Here is a 25,111-nt window from a genome sequence, read left to right on the forward strand (position 1 = left end):
GGGCTGGGACGTGGAGGTGGTTGGGTTGGAAGAAACACACACACGGACGATGGGCAGAGTGAGCGGCTGAAAGCTTGAGCATCTTGGCAAGGCTCGAGCTGCCTGCTCGATTGAGAGCCATCGCCCTATTTTAAGATGTTTTTTTAAAGTGGGTCTGAGGATGTTTCTGTCTGCGGTTCTCTGCTTACCAGCTGCTGGAGGCTGACCCGGCGCTGGCCAGGAGGGACCATCTCCCTGTGCCCGTCGTGACCACGGCACGGGCAAAATTGGTGTGGCCAACCTGAGCTCTCCGAGGAGGAGGAAGGGTTAATGAGCTGCGTGGCTAGTTGGGGGCACTTGGTCTCATTTATCATCACTGCCTGTGCCCAGCCCCAGGATGGAGGGTTTGAAGGGAGCCAGCACTGGGGCAGGAGACACCGAACGCGTGAATAAAACCACTTCTTAATCTGGAAAAAAACCCAGTATTTCACTACTTGGAATAGCTCACAAATCCTAAATAATAATACTCTATAAATGTATGAATGTCTTAAAAATACATGAAGTCCTTCTCTCGCACTGAAGGTAATGTTCATGTTTGGAGCACAGTCACCACCGGGTTGGGCTGTGTGGGGGAGAGGGGCACTTACAGCGAGGTGATGGATATAAAGCCACAAGCCTGCGTGCGAGATCTGCAGTTCCCAAGCTGTGCTCTGCAGACCCCTTACAGTGTCTTGTGTTAAGCTTTCGTTGTTTAGGCAACAGGAAAAGTTTGGGATCTTCTGACATTGATGAGTCAGATATTCCTAGTGGCTCGTTCCTGACCCGATACATAACCTTGGGCCTGGAGCTGTGCCTCCTCCTCCGGCTCTCCCCACCTGTGATAACTGGGATAAAGACATTTGCTGCTATTTGTAAAGCAGCACTGGCATGGAGAGCTGCAAAGTAAACCGGGATGCTTTGCTGGGCTGGGATGCGGGAGGCTCCGCTGGTGATTTCGGCCGAGAGCCGATGTGTGAGGTTGCACGAGACTCGGCGCATCCTTTGTCTCGCCTTCTTTAGGCAGTATCCTCTTCGGGAAGAGACTAATGCAGTGAGGACCAGATGTATGTTAAGCCCTTAGGGCCATATTGAAATGCAAATGGAAATGAAATAGTGTATTACTTCCAAGAGCAGTAATGGTGGTGTAAAGACAAAAATGCTGCGTTGGTAGACTGTGCATCAAAAGCGGATAGCTGGGTATCAGCCCTGACAATGCTTTGTGCTGTTGGGAAACCTGCATGCAATGCAATGTTGTATTTGGGGTTTTGAGGTCATTGTTACACAGATTGTTTAAGCCTGGATGCATTTTTAGCTGGACTTTGTCTAAAGAATAAACATAACCAGGGCTGTTTTCCAGTCATCAGCTAAACAGCCAGATCGAGGGCTTGAGTCAGCGATCCTTGCAAAACGTTACTGACTATCTTCCGAAAAAATTCCTGACACTTTTTGCTTTTGAAAATGTAATCATGCATAAAGTGATGCACGTTATTTTCACTTCACAAACGATTCTGGTGCCTGGACCGTGTCTGCGTGTGTGTCTTGGTTCTGCTTCTCACATGCGCGTATGGTGCTCTGCTTCCTACATGCATCCATGCACGCCTGAGCTGGCAACCTGAAGGTGGGACTAGTCCTCTTCCAAGAGTAAAAGAGCTTAATTATCTCCTCTGAAAAAACAGTGGCAGAAGGACAGGAGTTATATTTTCGCTACGCTGGGGACGTGTGGCTTGTAACAGCATCACTAACATGTAGCCCCTATCCCACTAGAAGAGCCAGCTGCAAACAAGGGCTACCAGCTTGTGCTGCAAGGCTTGTGGTTCTGCCCTGGCTTCTGATTCAGTCCGTAGGACTCCTTTCCTGTAGAAAGGCCAGTATCGTGCAGAGTTTTGCAGTGAGGTAGCCAATCCCCATTAGTTATCCCATGCTAGAAATGTACCTTTTATGGCAAGGAAGGCAATATGTTAATTTATTGCTATGCTGAAGTCAAAGGTGGTTGTGAGATGCCAGCTTGGACCGAGCACTGTGGTGACTTCTGCTCTATGCTTAGATTTTTCAGAACTGTTTAGTGGCTTGTGGATACTTCATTTGAGACATTTTAAACGTTTTTTTGTCCCCTCAAGACTCAGGCACCTTTTCAAGGCTGCTTAGGCTGGCTGCCCTGCATGAAAATCTTTACTCCCTTTGAAACTCTTGGCCCACATCTTCTCCCAGAATACAGCCGGACAGACACGGCAGCTTCCTCTGCTTCAGTGAAAAGGTCACTTATGATGTGTTGTTAATGAATAATTACTACTGCATGCTTCCCTCTTTAAATGGCAGGGGCATCCTTGCTACATAAAACATTAAAAAGTTGTTAAGATGCAAAATGCCAATGAACAGATGAAAACCCTGTGCAAAATCTGCCCATTGGGAAACAGTTGCAAGGGTTGATCTGAAGGAGAACGGGGATGGGCTCTGGCAGGGAAGAGCTTGTGGAGTCGTCGTGTCCTTCTCCCAGCAGCTGCTGGCTCCAAATGGCACTTCTGGGCTTGGGGCAGTTGTTCGAAGGGATTGGGTTCCTCGAATCCCAACATGAAAAGAAATGCAGGCTGTCTGGATAGGTCAAATGGAAATCAAGGGCGAAGTCGCAGTCAGTAACATACTGTGTTTGGTTTACCAGTAGCTGCTTGGGTCTTGAAAAGTTTGAAGTATTTTTAAATAATGTTTTTCAGATTGAAGACATTTAGTGATGTGGACGATGGCCAGACTGGGCCAGAACAAAAGCCCACCCAGCCTGGTGGCTGGTTGTCCCCATCTATAGCCAAAAGATGCCTGGGGAGGAAAAGCAGAACAAGGAAGCACATGTGGTTCTTCTTAAAACATTATGAGGCCTTTTCTGAGAAGGGGCTCCCCATGTGGCATGACCTTTGCATGAGGAACGGCCTTCTCCAGGTTTGTTTTGAACCTGAATCCCACCAGCTGTGATTGTAGCTTCATCCACTGTCTCACCCTTCTTCCGTTCTCTCACCCTTACAAAGGTGAGATGGAGATTGATCAGCAATATTGTTCTCCAGTCTTCATTCAGTGTTGAGAAGAGAGCATCTCTTAGCGCTCACCAGAGGTCCCAGGATAGCTAGAATGATAGGGTATGTTTTGCTGGGGTTATGATGTTAAAGAAAGTGAGCGCTGTTCTAGAGTATTTATATTGAAAAGCTGGAACTGTGACGTGATACCCAGGGGAAATGTGTACATGTGGCCTAAAACCCTCCCATAGTCTTATATTTGCTCCGACCTTAAGAAAAGAGATATGAAAGACGGAGAGTTTCCCGTCCTTGCTGCTGCCTTGCCGGGGCAGGTGCGTTCACCTGCTTGTTGGTGTGGAAGCAGATGGACAGTCCTGCGCTTTCCAAAAAGTTATCGAAAGCTTTATTTGCTCTTCTCGTTTAGCTGCAACCCCTTACCAAAGTTCAGGGAAATTGGCTGAAGAGCACTGAGACCCGTGTGTTCAAACCTAGTGGGTAGCTTAGTGGTTTTATTGCTCAACTGGCTGCTGTCATCGTGAAACTTTTCACATTGCCTTGGAATTTTTTTATTATTTTATGTAGAGAAAAATGGAATTTATTGGTCGTATTGTCCTCTATTTCTGTTCCTGCTGATTAACAGCAGTGTACTGTAATGTCTCATACGGTACCTTTTTATTAGAGAGGTGGGAGTAGTTTGCACACCTGTGTCCCCGGGTATATCTGGGCAGGGAGGAGGCAGCGAGAAGATCTGTTCAGGGTTGCAGTTTGCTCATCTCTGTGTAGTTGCCAGACCTCTGTCTGTATGTTCTTGCAGGAACCTCTCTCATCTTACAACTCGTGCACACGGACGTAAAGAAACCATTATTGCACCTTGCTGATGAAGGTCTTGAGGAGAAAGAAAAGGATTTGTCTGCAACCTAAAATGATGATGTTGCACATTGTGGAGGGAGTATTTGAAAGATTTTTTTGCAAGGTGGTTTAAACAAGGATGAGCCGATCTTTGGTCGCCCTCTTTCTGAAATCTAGAGGAGAAGGAAGAGAAAGAAATTTAAAGTATCTTCAAGTTTTGAAATGGTTTGGTCTGTCAAGGTCAAAGTCTGACCTACTCTCTGATATCAGGAAAGGTCTCTCCACTGAGTGCTCAGGTTAGTAGAGGGAGGATTTATATAAAATGATTGCTTAGAAATACAGCTAGATCTTACATAGAGCTTCAGACATTGATGCCTGTAGATAGTCCTTTTTATCTACAGGGAGACCAAGGCATGGCAAATCAAGGGGTGACTTGGGGTGGTTAGTGGTCTTGTGGTGTAACCAGGAGAGGGACTTGGGCAGCAGAGTAGTGCCGTGCGCTCTGGGTCACACCTGGTAACTCTCAACATGGTGAGAATCACCAGGGATGAAACGTCCTCTTGTCACCACAACAGTTGTGCAATCGAGGCTGACAACCATGTACTGTTGTTTTTCTTTCAGAGACCCAGCTATGTCCATTATAGATTTACAGGCTGGTTTGGGTTGGAAGGGACCTTTAAAGGCCATCTAGTTCCAACCCCCCTGCTATGGGCAGGGACACCCTCCACTAGATCAGGTTGCCCAAAGCCCCATCCAACCTGGCCTTGAACACTGCCAGGGATGGGGCATCTGAATACATGGGAGCAACATCAGAGATGGGGCTTGTTGAGACTCCCACCTATCTGAGGTTAGGAAATTGTCTAGGAGTACACTACTGAATGTTAGAATATTATTTTGTGTTGTTTTATGTAATATTGGAGCCTGGTCACCATGGGAACAGGCATCTAAATAGAAAGTTGAACTGGAAGGGGATGTATTCAGTTCTGGGGTGGAGCTGTTGAGCTCATGTCATCCAGAAAGCTCAGACATGGATGGGAGGGTAAGTGCTTCTCCTTCCATGCCATGTGCACACTATGGTCCGAAGTGGTTTAGTCTTCCTTATGGCTTGGGAAAACTCTAAAACACCAGGAAGGAGAACTGTCCAAAACCATGCAATTATTTTATTGCTTTCCGCCTGTTACACAGGCGGAGTTTCAACTCTCTGGGACAATCTGCTCAGAAATATTTTCATTTCAAAGTGGAATCCGGACGCTGGTGAGTGCATGTAATCAAGATGAAAGCTAATAAGGTGACTTTATTCCCCCCCCCCCCCCCCCCCCCCCTTTACATAATATCTCTTCAGCATCTCTTTTATAACTTGTCTTTAGAGAATCACTGCAGTTATCCAGCCGTTTCTTCCGTGCCTTTCATTATTGTAACAGAAACAATCACTGGAAATTGCATGATGGTATTGGATTGTGCTACATTCCTTCCTCAGGTCATTTGACGGTAGCTTTTCAATAGACCCGAAGGAGAAAGGTACATTTCTGTAAACACGAGACAAGTCCTAGATGTGCTTTAGCCACCTGGGAGAAAACTCCATTGTAAAAGAGGCTTTTAAAATTGCTCATGTGGGATTTACCATTAGGAGCATAAAGACGGGAGAAATGGACTTCTGATTCGGCTGACAACTCGCTTCTCATCCTCCAAAGAATTTTAGGAATGTCTTTACTTCCTTTTGGAGGGCTTAAGGCTAGTGTGTGATTGCGAGGGCTAGAGACTTGCTTTTCTTCCTGCCTCCCTTCTCTTTCAGGCTAGGTTCAGCCGCCTTCTCATGCTTTGACTGAAGCCTGTTAACTCTTGATATACCAGGGTGTGCTGGAGAAAGAGGCTTTTAAAAGTCAGCGGTGTCTTCTTTTGCCAAACGTGAATGACCTGAAGTTCTAGGATGTAAAGTAAAAGATGTCGTTTGCTTCAAGGAGCTATCGAGTATTTTCATACGTACTGCTGTGGGCTGAACTGAGGAAGCTCTGACTGGGCTGTGGTAACGCATGCTTATCCTTCATCAGTGTAACTATAAAGTGTGCTAGTGCTTGCTTGTGCACTGTACTTCAACTGTAGTCTTACTCTTTGAGCTAAAATACACCAGGCCATCAGAGCATCAGCGATTTCTCCTGCGCCAGGGGATGCAGCTTGGACTGGCAGCTAAAATTTGCACGTTTTATTCTCTAGAACATAGGGAAATATGGGAATTCTGTCATACTGTATTTTGATGACAATGGTCTTTGCCCCAAAGGACATAATTACCCATCAAAACATGAACCCTCAAGCTTGCTCTAGGGAGCAGTGGGCTTTGCTGCAACTCAGGGCTCTACGTAAAGACCTAGGCAAGCAACCCCCACGTGGTCCTGCAGCGTTTCTTCTTGCTGAAGCCCTTGGTTCCTCTGAAGCAGAAGTCTGGTTTTCCTAGGTGACTAAAGTAGAGACCCCAGTTGGGATCAACCAAGAAACATTCATCATCACACTGGAACTGAGGTTCGAAGTTACACGTCCGGTAAGATTTTCTCTCTGCCACTGTCTCCCCTTCAGTAGGCTGGCGAGGAGAAACTCAGTGCCTATAAAGCTACGGAGTAGCAGAAAGGTAATCTTAGAAACTTGATTTCTAGATAGAGTGAATCTTCTTCTACTGACAGTGATCGAGTTAATTCTTCTCTGAGTTTCCCACTTGCTCACGTACTCTGCTGATTGATTCATCTCAATGGAGTATTTGAATTTTGGTCAGTGATGGAGTTTAAAACAGTGATTTTGAACCCTGTCCCACAGTTTAGAGTGATTGTGCTTTTTTATTTCCTTTCTTCCTCCATCCTGTTGAGAAAACTGCCCAACTCTGAGCTTTGGTTATTCAAGTGGAAGAGGGTGACAAGAAGACAAACAAACATCATTTAGTTCTTGGGGGCACGCTTTCCTGATGCTTGACCTTTTGGACTTCCAACATCTCCTTGTCCATTTACATGCATTACAGTTTTTCCAATTACCAGTGAATTAAATTTGGAATTGTGGTATTTGGAAATGTCAAGCAGAATCAATAGAAAAGCACTTGGGGCCCAATCTTAGTAGACTCAGCACATTTTAAAGCATATTTGAAATGTCCCTGCTGATAAATCTCAGAGGACCACGTGTAGATTATGAATTGAGGTGCTGCTGTTTGGGTACCGAAGCACTCTGTGGCTTGCCAGGTGGGCTGTTTCACCATTATTTTAGGTGCGTGGGGTGTGTTAGACACACATCAGTCTCTCCCTGGAGAAGGCCTTAGAAATTAGGAGCTCTGAAAAGCCTTTCTGCTGGTGACAGTGGTATGGGAGGATGAGGATGGTGATGGAGCAGGGACGTGAAAGAGCTGGGAAAGGTATTGTTACGTGGTGATTGGTGTTCCTTAAATCTCTGCACTCCACAAGGAGATGCTCCTGTGTCCTCATCCCTTTGCCTGGAAGGAAGTTTGAGGGTTGCTTTGAAAGCTTTTCAAAACTTTGCTGTGTGGGGGAAAATATTTACGAACATACGTGATTTCACTTCCTCCTCCCATGCTCTTTGGAGACCTCATGCTGGCTCCTGAGGAGAATGGGAGAGAACAAATGATTATATTTTAAATGTCATTTCAGAATTCGCTGCATATTTTACTTGGTGATTTGTGGCATCTGGTCAAAATCTGCCCTCTATTTGATTTTTAGGAGTGTAGTTGGAAATATCTTAATCTTGTAATTAAATTCTAATATTTTCCGTCACTGAGGCTGCAAAGTTTGGGGGCTGAGACAACCTTCTCGGTAGCTTATTTGCACAGTGTTTAGCCCACAAGGGTCCATTTGTCATGCCAGAGAGTAGTCAATGCTGTTACAAGCAAAATAAATGGTCTGCTTAATGCTTTTATGAATGCACACCTCAAATTTAAGGAAAAAAAAAATAATCTCAATAACTATGCTTGTTTGAAAACTTGTGGTCTGGGGGAAAACACAACCTCTCCTCTATGGAAACCCCGTATGGAGCGAAGCATTTTCTTGGTGTGGTGGTGCAAAGGAAGCCAGGAGGTGTCTCCTAATGAGCAAGGGTGGATGGAGGAACAGTTGGCATTCGCCTGCTACGCTTGTGGCAGAGGTCCTGCACGAGGTGGCATCCTTGAGGACGGTCACACACGGATAAACATCAGCTCGGCATCTCAGGAGGTTTGGCCGGGTGGTCTGCAGCTTCACGCGTTCTCCTCCGCGCTGCAGGCAGGCGGTCGGTGGCGGTGCCCTCTTTGGGTGCTTAACTTTGTGCTCGTCGAGGCTGACTTGATTTTGGTTTTATCCCCTGGGGTGTAGTGCAGGAGTGTATATCTGTATAAAAAAAAAAAAAGAAAGAAAGAAAAATAATTTGGGCCTTTTTTGTGTGTTATTACTAATCCAGCTTGAGCTCTGCTGTCCAAATTGCCTCGTTTGTGACCCAAAGTGCATTTAAACATGAACTGCAGAAGCACCACGGCATTAAATGCTTTTGATTGATCTCCCTGATGGTTTTATTAAAGAACTAAAACCTTTTTTGGGGAGACAGATACAGTTAGTGATGTGAAGGGAGAAATCTAATTACATTTTGGCTTTGTCCTTAACTGAAATGCTACAAAATAGGATTTTTCTAATGGATAACTAAAATGATCTCTTCTTTAAATAAAATATAGAAATGACCAGCTGAGTTCAAGTCAAAAATGCACTCTTTCCAAAAATTGATTAACTGTTGGCAACATTTCTGTCCTGCCGCACACCAGTCCAGCCGGTGAGCTGGCCAAACCTCCTTGGATCGCTCTGCCTGGCCAGAGGAATGATTTACTAAACCTTTCCCTGAGTGATCCTCCCCTTTGGGCCAAGAGATTAATCTCATCAGCTCTGTGTGTGTATGTACACCCAGTATTTCACTAAATCAAGTAACGCTGTCATCTCGCTCGGCTCGGTCTTCCCTAAACAGGAATCTGCTTGGTTTTATGGGTTTGGAAGGAGCTGGGAAGCTGCACGTCCTTCTCCGGATCCTTCTTCTATCAACCCTATTCCACTTAATATACCAGGGAAATTATTCAGAAGAATTAAACCTTTATTGCATCCTTTCCCTGAGCTGGTAGTAATGACTCTTAAAACATGCTCCCTATATTTTACAAAACATGTTTTACTAGCAGTTTGGGGCAAAATTGTAATAAAGCTCTAATTCCTTTGAATAATTTCCTTGTTATCTTTTACTGAGTTAAGCCCAAGTTAAAAAAGAGATATATGGGAGGGGGGATTGCTACACAGATGTCCGTGGAAGCTGTGAAGTGTGAGTCATGGTGTGAATATAGAAGCCCTGAGTTGTCATCCCTGGTGAGCAGGGAGGATGTATTTCTTAATATTAAAGTTCCTTTTTTAATTTTAAAAGAAAATGACTTAAAGCCTCCTGTCCTTTTGAGACTGGTTGTCAATGGCATCATTGCAGGTTACCATGGCGATATATGCTGAGATAATAGATTAACAGCCATTGATTGACTAGAAAACTTAGAGCTCTTTTATCGTGGGATATGCCAAATGTATTGACAGAAAACAAAATTCAAAGTAATATCCTCCCTTGGCGTTACACCGTTGCAGTTCTCGGTGCTGCAATGGACCCGGTTTTACCTGATCTGGCTTAAGAACCAAAACATTTTGAAATAGTCGGTGCTTTACTAGATTTTTTTTTAATAAGCCAGGGCCCTGTCCGTCCCTGCACCCGGCCGGCTGGAAGGGGCAAGCCCTGGACAGCTGATGGCTCCGTGCCTGGGTGGACGTTGGCCACGGGGTTCCCAAAGGTGGGGTGAAGTTTTGGCTTGAGAAAGGGGCTCTGCAGAGTCAAGGGGGCTCGTTTCTGTTCTGTGGGGCTCCGCCGTTTCCAGGCTTTTAGGGAAGAATGGAGGATACAAGCAATGAGTCTTTAAATCCTCATGTACAGTTACGTACTTAACCACAGATGTCATCGCTAGTTTGATGCTTTGCCTAAAAACGTATTTAGACCCTATTATTTAAGTACAGCAGGAATGAAATCACTCTGCTTGGGGAATGAGCGCTGGAACAACAGTTACTAATTGCAGATTCATTATGTGCTCTGTAGAGATGCAACTGGGTGGTCTCTGTAGAGCAACATTTTCCAAACTTTCCCAGTTGCGAGCCTTCCTCTGGTTTGGTTTTGGGATCCAGTAACTATTTGAATTTCTTTAATTTGCAATCCTGCCACATAACTTCTGGACAAGCATCTGGGAGAGGCAGAGCTGGGGGGCAGCGTCCCTCTTTCCCTGCCTTTCCCTCCTCCACAGCGCTTCCCAGCACGCTCCACACGTGCTTCCGTCCTGGTCCCCCCACTGAAGGATGTGCCAAAATTCAGCCCCGGGTTCGGAGGCGGCTGGTTTAGCATCCCTGCCCGTGCCGAGCGTTGGGAAGGGGCGGGCGTGAGCCGGCGCTGAAGCGGCTCATCCCAGCAGATGCTGCAAGGTGAGCGCCCAGCAGCTTCTTATTTCCCAGCTCTGCTGAACCATGCCGCAGTTTGAGGGATGGCTCTTGAAAACAAACCCAAACCTCAAACAAAGGGCCCGACTTTCATAATCACACATGCAAGAATGCATCCGCAGTTGCTTAATTGCTGCATGCAATTACCCTCCAAATTAGAGGGCAATTACCCCAATTCAGTGTACAATCTCTGTCATTTTATATTATAAAATTACATGTACAAATAGCTATATAGGGACATAACTAAGTGTTTGCAAATAACTTCAGTTGCATACACATTTTCTTGTATAAAGCCCGGTGGTTTTGACAGTTAGGCAAACAGACTGTCTGGTAAATCACTCAGTGTTTATGCAGACTATTTTGACACATCCCATCTTTTCGTATATACTTTCATTTTAGGTTTTAAAAAGGGGACAGGCAGAGATAAAGAGCTGAGATTTATAGCAGCCTTCAGCCTTGGGGAAGATATTCCCCATGTATCTAATTATGAGTTAGGAGCCCAGCAACTGCTAACACCTAGACCTGGAGTTGCTACACTGGATCTTGGCTGTAATTTAGCAGCTGTTGGATAATGACACAGCCTCAGTGATCTGTCGGCAGCTCCAAATTAGGAGAGCAGAGTTTAGTCTCAGATCAGCAGCAAGGTCCCATGCCTCAGCAGGCTGAAGTCCTTCAGTTCAAGAGGACCCTTTTTAATGAGCTCCCTCTGCGCCTTGCAACTCCCGAGTAGAGGAGAGAGGTCTTCCCATGCCACGCAGTGTTTTGACTGCTCTTCCCATCATTACGTGCCTCAGATGGGTGCTGGAGGTCTTACTCGGCAAAAACCTAGTGATGCTCCGGTCGTTTGGAGCAAAAATTTGACCCAAGGGAATTGGCGTAATGATAGTTTCTCAGGACTGAGGTCAAAAAAGTTGATTTCTACCCCAAAAATGGGTGGTGGTAGGTAGCCTCCCTCTGCCTTCATCATGTGGTGGGAGTTATTTGGACTTGGTGGTATTTTCTGTAAAGGTATTTGCGTGAGGTTTTTGTTCAAGGAAGGTGTTGGGGAGAAGCCACGCTGCGTCATTCCCAAAGCGCTGGGTGGATGCAGTGGGATGCCAGAAACCCATCTGCTCCTGCAAAGCCTAATTCTTCCTTAGACTTTGATTTCAGACAGGACTTCAGACTTTACTCTTTAAATGACTATTTGTGCTATTAAAATCTTTGTTGGTTTTGCCCGGCTGCTGACGTGAGGCTCTTTTCCACGGAGAAAATCAGGGCTGATAAGTGGGCTGTGCTGCTGGAGATGCCATGCTCCTGCCTGACAGCCACCCCAGGCACGCTCCGGGTTTGCTTGCTCAGCGTTTTCTGCAGAGCGCTGCCTTTGCAGCGAGGCGGTTCTGCCTGCCGTAGTTTCAGCGCCGTTGAAACACCCCCCCTGCAAAATGCATATACGTGTGGCGGGGGCCAGCAGATCCCACCTGCCTTCGTACCTCTTGCCTGTACCTAATGGGAGTCCCTGCCGGGTAGGAAACCGCTTTTTTTCCCCAACTTTTGCTTTGTGGCTGGTGGAGTAGGGTTAGGCAGGAGGGGAACGAGGGCCCAATGAGTTAAACCAAGTTCTGACAGCAGTCTTCAAACACTTGCTTAGCGAACGTTTTATATCTCGTTCCAAATCCTGTTGACTTTCTGCCAAAAGCTAAGCAGTTCCCAGGTATGTTTGCTTTCCACCCCACCTGAGCAGGATGTCCTCACCAGGCAATGCCACCAAACGAAGGAGGTGAGGAGCTTTCCTGCCACGTACCAGTGCTGGTATGAGGGACATCGTCGGGAGGGGAGGGCAGGACGAGGGGGACAGAACCCCTTTAGTCCATCTCAAGCTGTGGTTTGTGACTACACCCAAAGGCTTTTGTTTCAAGAAAGCCTTATTTTTTTGCCAAAGTTAATCCTGTCCTCCTCTCAGCTGCTCAGGTTTGGTTCCCTTGAGCCAGGTCGTGCTGAGGGAAGCCCACTCAAGTCCAACCCAACCCCTGTTGTGCTAACGTATCTGCTGTGTCTGGTGGAAGGAGACAAGTGCTTCCTGCACCCATTTTGGGGCAATACCCATCAATTTTTCTTGCAACTTGAAATGAGAAGCAGGACATGGTAGATCTGTGTCTCTCCCACCTGTGTCACTTGGCAGAAGTGTCCAGCTCGGTGTTTCTTACACACCTCCGGTGGCCTTGGGGCACTTCCGTACCCATTGCCCAAGGGAGGAAGAGGAGGCAGGAAAAACCAGGAAAAACCACATGATTTCCTAGAGATGCAGGGAGGAGAGCTCAGATTTCCTCCTCTTAGTCACCACCACCCCACAGTTCTCCATCAGAGGGACAAAACCTTGTTGACCCTCAGTTGAGGGTTGTAACGCAGGGAGTGTAGATAGGGCAGTTAGCTACAAACTTTGGTCTCCATTACAGAACAAGGTGCGAGTGTTTCGTGATGAGCTAAAGCAGCAGGTGAAGTAATACCCGATCCTGGAACCGTGCCCCTTCCTGCTGAGACCCTCTTGGGCACAAACAAAAGGGTTTCTTGCAGTCCTGAGCACCCAGCAGGATGAGGATCCTTACCAAATGGCTTTTTAAAAAGATCTGAAAGCAGGTAGCAAACGCGCAGGTTTTTTTAAGTGTCTCCTTAATGCAAGCATCCTTAGGAGCTGTTTTAAGGAAAACATACATGTATTTAGTCATCCAAAACTTTATACAGGCTTTTATTCAACTCAGCTAAACTTTGACAGCGGGGGAAAAACCTGTGAAAGGCCTTTTTCCTGGCGCGGTTGCTGTTTGCAGAGTTGGGTTTGCGTGTTTGCAAGCAGATCTTAGTCTTCAGCTAAAACTTGTTCCAGAAAAGACAACTGTCTTGGGGGAAGGGAGCCTGGGCTCAGCACAGGATTTAGCGGCCTCGATTTGCTGGTCCCCGAGCCGATAAAGCTCCTGCTTCACATCTTTTTAACATTGCCTTTTCAAAGCGTAGTGGAAACATCAAATCTCACCGCAGCTTTGTGCATTGCATTGGCCCTCGTTGCAGGTGGAAAAAACAGAGGCTACGCAATATCGCTCGAGGTTACAGACAGAGGTGGCTGAGCCAGGATTAGATTTTGGAGGCTGCTTCCCAGGAAAATGGTTCATTAAACCTTCTTGCTTTCTGGGACATAGGGTTGGGGAGGGAGAGGAGATTTCCATCTAGAGCAAAAGCAGGATTCGGGTTGGGATGATGGAAATAATATTACAGAATGTATTTCAAGGACTGGACCAGAAGGTGACAGTGAGTATTAGCTATCGGGTATCAGCTGGAAGGCGTGTGAATTATTACAATGAAGCTAAGGTATTTACTCATTCCTTTATAAATAAAAAGATATTGCCTTCCCTGTGCACAAGACGATGCTCCTTCGCTTTCCTGCTGATTTAACCGGTATCTAGCAAAAATGCTTAATCTGCCCTAACAAAGCATGGTGTAAGTATCAAGAGAACAAATATCAAGGCTTTAACAAGAAGTGTCAATATTGACATTGTTCTGTGTTGAGGGATATTGGTAGGTTGTTTTTATTATAGTAAGCAACTTGTCAGAGGAAAACTCCGATGGAGCTTTGCAAGTGCCGATAAAACCTGCAGGTGCTATTGAAATTGAGCTCTTGTTCCTGTGTGCTTTGAATATAATTTCCAGTTCCAGCAGTCCGCTTTACGACTTTCTCCTACCCCTCCTCCCTTCCAGTCTCTCCCATGACGCAGATTAAAAATTCTTCCCAAAAAAGAGTTATTGAAGCATTGAACATCTCTTCAGCTTGCAAAGACATCTTCCTAGTCTGATGAGTTTGCTCCGTACCACGAAAATTGCCCGTCCCTGAGTCCAGGTGTCAGTATCAGGAGCAGGGTGGACACGTCACCCCTCGCTTGTGCAGAAACTATGGTTTCTCCTGCAACGTTCTTAAACAGTTCCACTTCTGCTCCGTGCCAGGTCATCTGCACTCCTTACTTGATGCCTGTTGGCAGCAGAAGGTTGATTCCCAACCGCAGATCAGGCTACATTCAATAGCTTGAATGCAATCTCTAGCTCAAGCGCCGTCTCTAGAGTGTTCTCCATGCGCTGCAAAATTGGAGGTGGATCCTGCCACCAGGTAACAGCTTGGAGACTTGGCAACTCGAGGAGTTGCGGGCTGTAGAAAAGGTAGGTCAGACTCCCCCTGGCATGCTGCTCGCTTGGGACAGGTCATTTAATCTTGGCATGTTGCATCTTCAGTTGGAAGTAATACTCCCTTTTCCATCTGGATGTTGTGAGGTTGCTTATGTCAGTAGCGGATGGGTGTTTGGGTATGGAAACGATGAAGCTACAGAAGGTACCCGGGACCTGGAGCTGGTGCCTGTGGCCAGGCTGGGTGTTTGCTGGTTATAAGCCACTCGCTGCTCAGTGTCTTATGAAGACTGAATTGCATCACCTTGGAGACCTTTCAGAAGTGGCTGGTTTGCCATGTTGAGTGGGAATCACAGGGTGAGTTGCATCTAGATCATCCAGATACGGCCCTGACTGCCGTAATCTCAACATTAAAGGTTGCATGGCCTTTGGAGAAGATAGTCATGAAAGCACTGCAAAATTTTCCAGCCAGAAACTTAGTTCTGCACTTTACAAAGGTCTGGCTATTCTGGGAATGCAGCACTTTCATTTCATCATCCTGCGGGACCCATTCATGTTTTCTTCCTAGTTGTCAACACATTTTATTGGGATACCTACGTTTTCTGTGATTGCAATCCATCAAAATAATGGCCAGGTCTGACCTTGCCTTAGGTTGGGTAATCCCAAAGAGAGATAGCTGCAGGGCATCTCAGAATTTACAAAATCACAAGCTTCATGGTACCTTTTCTGGGTGTCTGCTTATATGTCATGTGTTTGCTTCATTTCTCATTTTAAACTAATCCTCAAAATGCCACAAAGCAGAGTATTTCTAAATGAAGAGAGGATTTCTACATCTTAGGACAAAAACGGTCACCTGCAGATATCTGTGTTCCTTTAATTGACTCTATTTTTAATGGATGTGTCCATAATCGTGTTTCAGTTCTGTGCCATGGTGGCCATGTGGGAATTGTTTCACTTGGGGCAGTAGGAACTCCTTGGTCCTTTGGTACAAGGCTCTAATGGGGGAAGGACCCACAGGCTATGGAGATTCCTTGGTTTGTGGTGGCCAAACATCTGTTTGTGGTGGGCAGAATTGTGTGGGGAACAGAGGTGCTTTTTGCTGAAGGTCTTGCTTGGGTGGAGAGGCAGCATGAGCTCTGTCAACTGCAGCTAAAAGCATGGCATTTACTGTATGGAGACTTACCCAAATAAGCCTGAACTGGGATCTAAGTGAGGAGCAGGCACTGGTCTGGCCCTCCTGTGCAGGATGAATATTATCTACTCTCAGTTACGTCCTACTGACATAAGAAACCATTTATTTTTAGGTGGTGTTTCCTGAGTGGTGGAGAGGGTGGGTAACTCTGTTGTGTGACATCCCAGCAAGCGGCAAGTAGCACCCTGGGAGGTTGTCTTTCCTAAACAGGGTTTCTGTGGTTAGAAACTACTGGATAGGGGTTGTCTTGTACATCCCCCTGTTTGGGTTCTGCTGTTGAAGCACTGGCTGGAGGAGACCTGGAGGGGTCTCAGCTGGGCTCTTGACTTCACCATGAGCTCCTGTGGTGGGCCTAGGCAAACCTGATGGCTCTGTTCCCCACCTCACACCAGCAAAGGAGAATGATCCTCCACACCATGCTGAAGCTCGCAACAATGAGCTGCTTAGCTCCCAGGGAGGCAAATGTATGTGTCACCTAAAGCTTAGCCATGTGGAGATGTGTCTTCTGGGATCTGTTTCTCATTTTACTTGAACCTACTTGGGATTTGCATTTTGCTTCAGGACCAGGCCATGGGGAGGCTGAGACAAGGGAATGCATTTACTACAACGCCAACTGGGAGTTGGAGAAGACCAACCAGAGCGGCGTGGAGCGCTGCGAGGGAGAGAAGGACAAGCGGCTCCACTGCTACGCCTCCTGGAGAAACAACTCGGGATCCATCGAGCTGGTGAAGAAAGGCTGCTGGTTAGACGACTTCAACTGTTATGACAGGTAATAGTCCAACTGTTTTATTCTGAATGCGGGTTTAATTGTTCCTCTAAGTGCAAAGGCTCTTGCTTTTTGCATCGAGGAGACGAAAGCAAGTCCAAGTCAATTGGCCCATTCATCTCCTGTAATTACTTCTGTTGCTAATGCAGCTCTCAGAATTGTCACTTATCTGCCTTGACTTTCTAAACAGAAGCTGCAAAAGGCACTTTTAGGGGTTTTTTGTTGTGTGGTTTGTTTTTTTTTCCCTTAGCAAAGCTTTGATAATTCTGGCATGCATTGAAAAACGTGTCCTGTACCATCAAATGAAGAGCAATATGTTCTTCCAAGAGCATTTGGCGATACAAAGGAAAACTTGGAATCATTTGGAGCACAGATATCTGGGGGTGGTTAGAGGTTGAGTTATTCTGCCGTTGGTGATGTCGCAAAAAGTTTCACTGTTCTTCGGCTGAGTTAAGAGACGGGCCAGGAGAAAGAGTGGGGCAGCAAAAGCGATAGGCGTGTTTGTGTGTCGCTGCCTGTAGCGAGCTGAAAAGGAGACAGGTTTTGTAGAATGAAGGCTCCAGCCTCATTAAAGAGCTGGGAAAGTCAACTGGTCTTTTCTCATTCCCCTTGGTGCAATTCTGCAGAGGGAAAAAGAATTACGGCTGAAGAAAACAGCCCTCTGAAGTTTCTCAGTTTAAAAGGACAATGCTCGGTAGCTCTGGACTTGGTGTTTCTGTTAAAAAAAACCCAGTGACCAACCAAGGAACCCAAACCCAACCCTTTCAGTAAAGATTAATAGGACATAAAATTCAAGGATTTCCCTTGGTGTAACACCATTGTAGGTTGATGTCACCTTTGTGCAATTCCCAGCTGCGCATCTTTGTAGCTTCTCATTCCAAAAGTTTTAGAACATCAGGTCCTAAGCCTTGGGGCTTAAGCTGGGACTAGATTTGTCCCATGGCTGGAGAGTTTTCTCCCTTCGGCGCTGTACACTATCCCTGCTTTTGCGCCCGTTGTCTTAGCTTAACCCGCCTGTGAGCCGTTCCTCATCTTCCTTCTATTATTAGCGCCGGGGTTACTTTCCCACCACACCTATTCCCTTGCCAGTTGCGTAGCCACGCTCTATATATAGTTAAATTTTTATTCTTTCTCGATAAATCAATCCTCCTTGGCCCATTAGTCATCTTAATGCCGATCCTTCTGAGAACAGAAGGTCACTCTAGTTTCCTACTTCCAAGCAGAAGTGTTTACTGTAAACAGATTTCTCCTTTCAGTGCCTGCTCTCGTATACAGTGACACTTGTATTGTCACTGAGTGTCTCTGTGCAGGGATGTAGTGGTTCTTAAACTTTGTCATAATGTGTTGCTCTGTTACAACAGTAAAAAGTTTCCAGGGCTCCTCAGAAGCCTTTTTGCAGCCGGGGGGTTGAGCATCCATTATCCTGCAGTCTGATTCTTCAAAGTCGCAGTTCCAGGGCAAAGCTAAAAGATCTTCTGAGAATTAACAAACAGCACAAGTGTTGAAAGCAACGTTTGAAATAAAGGTTAGCTTTAATTAAATAAAGGGAGTTTAAATGGAGTCTTTTTTTTTTTTTTTCCCCTCGAGTGCCCTCAGCAGTCTTTCTCGCAGGTGGTGTTGCATCCCAAGACAGCAAAAATGGCTAAAAAGATGATTTTTCGATCAACGGTGCTGCCCTGATGCCGTTTCTGTCCCTGTTTTCAGCACCTTTGGGTGCTGAGCTCCTGGGTGCAGCCTCGGGAGGTGCACCTGTACCCGTATCTGCAAGCATCCCGTGAACGCAGGGCACGGTCCTGCTCTGCCAGGCTGCAGCTCCTCGTGTAGCAGAGGCAGCACGTACCGGCCCGTGGCAAACGCTGCCTCCTTGTCGCTGGAAGGTGAAAAATTCAGGAGTGCAAGGGTTGGGACGTTGAGGGTGATGGCTCCTTACTCTGGTCTTTATCTTAAGGAAACAAGGACGTGGCATATGTACATTTAAGGCTATAGGAAAAAGGTGGTGTTTAAAAATCGACTTGTGTGCTCTTCGTTTATTTACACAGCCCCACCGGAGAGGTCGCGTTCGTGTTCCCTTGAAGAGCACGTGAACCTCTACGAAACGTGCCCTCGCTGCCGTAGAAAAATGTGTCATTCTCTCCCACTGTCTCATTTGTAATATTTGCTAAGTATAACATGTCATACGTACCTGGATGGCTGCCCTGAGCGCACACCAACTCAGAGACAGGGATAATGAATTGCAGATGTGGAGCAGGCTGTTTTCACTCATTAGCTTGATTTCTTAACCAACAGATTTAGCAAAGGATGTGTTTTCTATTGAAGACTCCAATACTGATGCTGTTAAATCCAAACGGCTTGTTATCTGATTTCATGAAAAAGCATCTGGAAACATTGCTTAACTTGTTGAAACATGTTTGTTCATTTGAATAAGTCAAATAGCTGCTGCTTTTTTTTTTTTTCTTTGAAGTTTGAAAAAATAAAAGCCTGAAAAACAAACCAAGTGCTTCCCAGCTGAGACCTTGCATGAGACATTTCGGCCAAAGCCGCTTTAAATATTAAAATATGTAAATAATAAAGCACCAAAACCTACCCTGTGTTATGATTGAAGAGAGCCCTTTCCGTTCTTCTCGTGGCAGTATGTCAGTGATACCACAGAGAGGGAGGCTTGGCACGGGTTCATAAATGACTAATAATGTCAAACACATATGATTGTTTTGCTACTTCCTCCGAGTGGTCGAAGGAAGGAAGTTATGCATATAATTTAGCTGGGCTTCAGGAAATAGTTTGATACAGTTCTCTGCGGAGAGCAGCTCTGCAGCCCTAATAACTAAAAGCAGAGGGTGACGTAGCAAAAGGTGGCAGGGAAGGGAAGCAGGCATTTCAGAAAGAGAAAGAAAGGACTGCTGGAGCGCTGCGAAAAGTCACTGCACGTCTCTTTTGGCATTGATCTGCGGGAGAGGGAGGATGTGTGGAAGTGGAGTTGGTCTGATCCGTGGAAGTCCCCTAACGCCTTGCCGAGTGTGGAAGGAAACCTCAGTGCTGAGGAGGCTGTAGTGCTACCTGGATAACGGGCAGATATGAAAAATGAGAGCTGCAACCTGATTTTCTTAAAGGCTTTTGTGCAGGAATAAGTTTTTTAAAGGAGAAGGAGATGGCATTTGAAAATTAAACTTTAAAAAAAAGTCCCCAAAACCTGCAGCCTCCCTCCTGCCTGCAGCAGGACTGCTGCTGCTGCCGGCGTCTGGTGCCCTCCTAGTGCATACAGTGATGCTCAGGCTCTGAGAGCAGGTCTAGCTCAGCCCTCTTTGTACGTGCTTTATGGCACAATCTTTAATTGCACGAGCAAATACTCCTGTCCCCTGACAGCATACATACAGGCTGCGGGAAAGACACTGTTCAGGGAACGAGGCATCTCTCCATCGCTTTTCTGCTTCTCATTCAGTTGGCGGCAGTGGCTGTTATTTATTACTCGCCGTCTAATGCCTTCGGTACATATGGAAGCATTTGTTTCCTTTACGGTCTTTTCAAGGGTCTTTGCTATCCACTGGGGTATTTGAGTGCCAAGTTGTTTTCTGTAAGTGCAGATCTGCGCAGCGAGGAGAAGGCGCGTGGAGAAGACAATTCGGAGCAGGTCAGCTCCCAAAGACAACAGGCAGGAGTTGGCTGACGTTGTTTTTTCTCTTCCCTTCGTTGCCGTGTCTGTCCCTCCCTGACACAGGCAGGAGTGCGTAGCCACAGAAGAAAACCCCCAAGTGTTTTTCTGCTGCTGCGAGGGCAACTATTGCAATGAGAAGTTTACCCATTTGCCTGAAGTCACCGGCCCAGAAGGTGAGTGACCGGTCTCTTCCTCTAGACCCAGTTTGTGATGGCTTTGGGCTGCTGGATGGTAAGCAAAAAAATACATCCAGTGGGACGCAAAGTACCGTTTTGGTTATTGTCGTGGTTTTACCCCAGCCGGCAGCTGAGCACCACGCAGCCGCTCGTTCACTCCCTCCCCATCGGGATGGGAAAGAGAATTGGAAGAGTTAAAGTGAGAAAACTCGTGGGTTGAGATAAAGACAGTTTAATAGGTAAAGCAAAAGCCGCACACACAAGCAAAGCAAAGCAAGGAATTCATTCACCACTTCCCATGGGCAGGCAGGTGTTCAGCCATCTCCAGGACAGCAGGGCTCCATCACACGTAACGGTTACTTGGGAAGACAAACGCCATTGCTCCGAACGCCGCTGCCCACCCCCTCCTCTTCCCCCAAGCTCCTTATAAACTGAGCATGACGTCATATAGTATGGAATACCCCTTTGGTCAGTTTGGGTCACCTGTCCTGTCCGTGTCTCCTCCCAACTTCTTGTCCACCCCCAGCCATCCCGCTGGCAGGGCAGTGCAAGAAGCAGAAAAGGCCTTGGCCTCGTGTAAACACTGCTCAACAATAAGTCCATAGAACAAAAACATCTCTATATTATCAATGCTGTCTCCACCACAAATCCAAAACGTATCCCCACACTAGCTACTATGAAGAAAAATCAATCCTCTCAGCTGAAACCAGGACAGTTATAAAGTCCAGAAACCCTTCTACTGGGATTCTTTAAGAATAGTTTTGTAATGACATTTCACTCTGTGGGTGAAGGGTGTTGTACCAACACCTCGGATACCGTCGGTAAGGATTAGGTTTTCTTTATGGGGGATGTTCACAGTGGGATCTTCCAAAACAAAATCCCCCCACACAAGGGGAAGGGAACAGAGTAATTAATACAGCATGGCTCCCGACTCAAACTCTTAAAAGGTATTTGACACCTTCTTCATTAATTTTCGTAGGTCACAGGTCTCCAGATACCTTGAGCATCTGGGATTTTTGCATTTGATCGCTATTTTGTTGGTCTGGGGATTGTAAGGGAGTGGGGGGGTTGTCAGCTTTCAGAGTTTGTGGATATATTTCAAGGAAGAAAAGTAATAGCAGGTCCTTCTGCAGAGGCTAATAGAAAAAGGATTCTTTTAGCTGTACGCTTGCTAAAGTATCATTCAATAAAAATTATTAAAGCAGGTGGATGTTTTGCTTAGGATGGTTTCTTTTGCTATCAACTACCTACATTTACTGCGATGTTCCAGTAGGCCATTATCAGATTTTCCTGGGCTTTCCTGTTAGGTTTTTAATTGTTTACATGGGTTTTATTATCTCCTGTTATTAATGTACCCGTAGCAACCTAGTAGCAAATTTTCTTTCTCTCACAGTTTTTTGTTTAATTTGGCAAGTCTTGCTATTTTTTTTCCTTCCCTGTCTCCAACATAGCAACATGGCTCCATTTAGTATTCCCATTGTTTGTGTCTCAACTGCACTGATGTAATTTGGAACAAGAACTACTGTGGGAATAGTGCATTTGATTGTGGCTCCGGCAGCATTTTACTAAAAACTGACGTCTTGTCAATCACTGTAAAAGGCAAAGCAACGCTACGAGGGATTTCTTGCTCGCTTAATACATTCAGAAGGGTTAAGAGGAGGAAATTTTCTGCTTTTACATAGCCCAGCAAGAAATACCCACCTTAAATAAAGGTCAGATGCAGGCTCGGCTTGCAAAGCGTGGTTTGTACCATTGTAACTCCATTAGTAATCACCATACGGGAAAGGGTAAACCGCAGAGCCCTGTGAATACTGTCGGACGTGATGGGACATGCCACTAAGTGCTGTCAGCTTTGGAGTAGAAGGAAGGATGGGGTTTGGTTGCATCTGGACGTGTAGCTGGCAGTGCTGTTGCGTGCCTGAAGGGTCCTCTCCCCCGTTGACCCTGTTCTTTTCTCACAGTCATCTATGAGCCGCCACCACCAACGCCCTCCCTGCTCAACATCCTGGTGTACTCGCTGCTCCCCATCGCTGTCCTCTCCATGGCCATCCTCTTGGCTTTCTGGATGTACCGTCACCGCAAGCCTCCCTACGGGCATGTCGACATTAATGAGGTGAGGGAGTCGCTTCCCTTTATTTGGACCTTACAAAAGACACGGAGGCTGCTCAGTATGTGTTCGCATCCACTTTCGCTTCACTGTTCAGGTGACCTAACTTCTCTTCTCTCTCTTTTTGAAGCTGGTAGGTACAGATGGCCTCTGTGGTGATGTTAGCATCCCCTCCGAGGCTGATGGGTTTAGATGGGGTTGTTAACACGTCTGAGATTCCTAAGGGATGGAGTTACACAGCCCTGCTTGGGGGCTTACCCTTCCCCCCAAACTCTCAAACCCGTTGCCTGATTTTGGCCAACTTTGCAGAGGAGCAGAGATCAGAGAGATGATAAAGTTCCTACCAGCTTTATGGGGTGAGGGGAGATGCTTTCCCTGGTGAAGCTCAGTTTTTATGAGCCATCAGAGAATGCATGCAGGAGGTCATCCTCATGGCCCAAAGCCATCGGGAACTGGTCCTTGCTGGCTCTGCTGTGCCCTGAGCCTTCTGGTTTCTTCTGAAGGGCCGAGCTCTCCTCAGCCCGGTAGAGCCCATACTGTGAGCCTTTCCCACCTGAAAGCAGAAAGGACAGAGCTCCAACCCCACGCGTCCTGCGGGGTTGCGATGTTCTCCTGGGCAAATGCAGAGTTGAAACAGATACGATCTTTATGATGCTGACAGACCTGTTTACTGCCCATCGCTAGGGTTATGTGAAACACGCCTGGTGAAGTGTAAAGCGGTGGGAGGTTTTAGGTGTAGTTGGCTGTTGGGTCACAAAGATCAAAAAGTTCCTGCGTTTGGCAGGAGGTGGCCTTGAGGTCATCGGTGTTTTACAGCCCAAAATAGCTCTTGCTTTGAAAACACAGGAGGATTCAGGTTTTGTCAGAGGATGGCAGGCAGCAGATTGACACACGAAGTGATGCTTGGAGGCGCAGATTGTTATATACGTTCTATACAGATACCCTACCAAGCAAGACAGGGAGCTTCGGGCTGCTCTTGCTGCAAACGGTGCATCAAAATAATTTGCATTAAATAAAATACCACTTCTTTACGCCTCTGTCCCCATATGCAATCTCTCCATTCCTCCTCTCCCTTTGTTTTACAGTCCAGCTTCAGCTGGTGACTATGTTTCTCTCTCATGCAGGACCCCGGCCCGCCACCCCCTTCTCCCCTGGTTGGCCTAAAGCCTCTGCAGCTCTTGGAGATCAAGGCGAGGGGACGCTTTGGCTGCGTGTGGAAGGCTCAGCTGATGAATGACTACGTAGCGGTGAAAATCTTTCCTATTCAGGTGAGAAGGGCGTTGCATTAGGTTCTCGCTTGTCGGGCTTCCTCCCCGGTGCCGAGATGCTCGTAGTGCCTATGGAGGTGGTTTTAAGACCATAACAAAGATGCGTTTGGACTCTTCTGCTGGGGGAAAAACTTCAAGGACCCTCCCTTCCTACACTTTTCTCTGCGCTTCCTCATTACCAAATGCTTCCTGTAGTAGTAGTTGTTACAAGAAAGGCAAAACCAAGCACGTTTTGAAATCTACAGGGTATTTTAACTTCACTCCAAGTGTCTGTGTTGTTAAAAGTCCAGCGAGGCATTGTGCGGCCGCAGCGCCCAAAGCGCACACCAGGGACCAAAGCCTGGCGCTGTGTGTCCTGCCTGGGTAGATCCTAAATCCAGCCCCACACCTAGCAAACAGTTCGCAGCTTAGAGAGGCACGGCCCCGGCGCTGTGAAAGCTAATTGCACCGCAGCGTTTCTGTCAGCTCACGTCTTCTGCTCTAGGAAACCTTTGAACGCTCCTGACTTGACTCTCTAGGAATTGCAGATGGAAAGAGAAAAGCAATCAAAAGTCAAATGAAAGAAGAGTGACTGAAACATCTGTGTGCTCCTCCGCTATCTCCTTCTCCGTTAATTTTTTGCCCTGTATTTGTTGTCATAGCGTTGCTAAAGGAGATTTGCACATCTCCTGGCCAAGCCAGCAGTGACCTACTAGTAAATATTCAATAGAGCCTAGATTAGATTTTGCAGCCGTAACAATTACAGCTACAGCGCAGATCTGGGTGCTGTATGCACAGGCTTTATTCTTGCAAGCATCCTTAGGAAATCTTGACAAATCTTATTTCTCAGCGAGGTTGAGTTTTGATTCCTCCCCCCCTCCCCACACATGTGCTTTAGGAATAGCTGAGGATAATTTTGGAGAAGGAGAGACTGAGAACGGCAACTTCCAGTCTTTCTCCAGCATCTACCCTTTAGGAAAACAGCCTCATTTTGAAGGGATACATCACATCCGAACGCCGGAGGATGATATTAATAGGACCGTGAGCAGCTCTGACTGAGCTGAAGGAGCTGTTTGCTTTAAAGGGAAGCGTGATCTTTGATGGTGCATTTCTCCCTGCTTTAGGATAAGCAATCTTGGCAGAGCGAGAGGGAGATTTTCAATACTCCTGGCATGAAGCATGAAAACCTTTTGCAATTTATCGCAGCAGAGAAAAGAGGGACAAACCTAGAGACAGAGCTCTGGCTGATCACAGCTTTCCACGACAAGGTAATGTATCATTGCATCTACATTTTGGGAAGGCAAGAGAGCCAGCTGGTTGTGGAGCAGCAGGATTTGGTGTCTAATATTCTCCCAGAAGCTCCCCTGTGGTCTATCCCGTCTGTCCCTGGTGAGCCATTGCTCACTGGTCGCAGAGAGCTGCTCCTGCTCCGCTCCGTCAGAGGCCCTTCCTTTAG

General features: G+C 46.5%; 1 protein-coding gene across 1 annotated transcript in view; it reads left to right on the plus strand.

Moving 5' to 3' along the window:
• ACVR2B (activin A receptor type 2B) overlaps window positions 1–25,111 on the plus strand; it is a 99,831-nt gene that overhangs the window by 62,691 nt on the left and 12,029 nt on the right. Inside the window, exons 3-7 of the mRNA XM_075746746.1 lie at window positions 16,272–16,479; window positions 20,189–20,298; window positions 22,263–22,414; window positions 23,533–23,676; window positions 24,780–24,923. Of these exons, the coding sequence (XP_075602861.1) occupies window positions 16,272–16,479; window positions 20,189–20,298; window positions 22,263–22,414; window positions 23,533–23,676; window positions 24,780–24,923 (758 nt within the window). The remainder of the gene's footprint in view (window positions 1–16,271; window positions 16,480–20,188; window positions 20,299–22,262; window positions 22,415–23,532; window positions 23,677–24,779; window positions 24,924–25,111) is intronic.

This window comes from Balearica regulorum, chromosome 2 (genome assembly GCF_011004875.1).
Source record: "Balearica regulorum gibbericeps isolate bBalReg1 chromosome 2, bBalReg1.pri, whole genome shotgun sequence".
Classification (NCBI taxonomy): Eukaryota; Metazoa; Chordata; class Aves; order Gruiformes; family Gruidae; genus Balearica; species Balearica regulorum.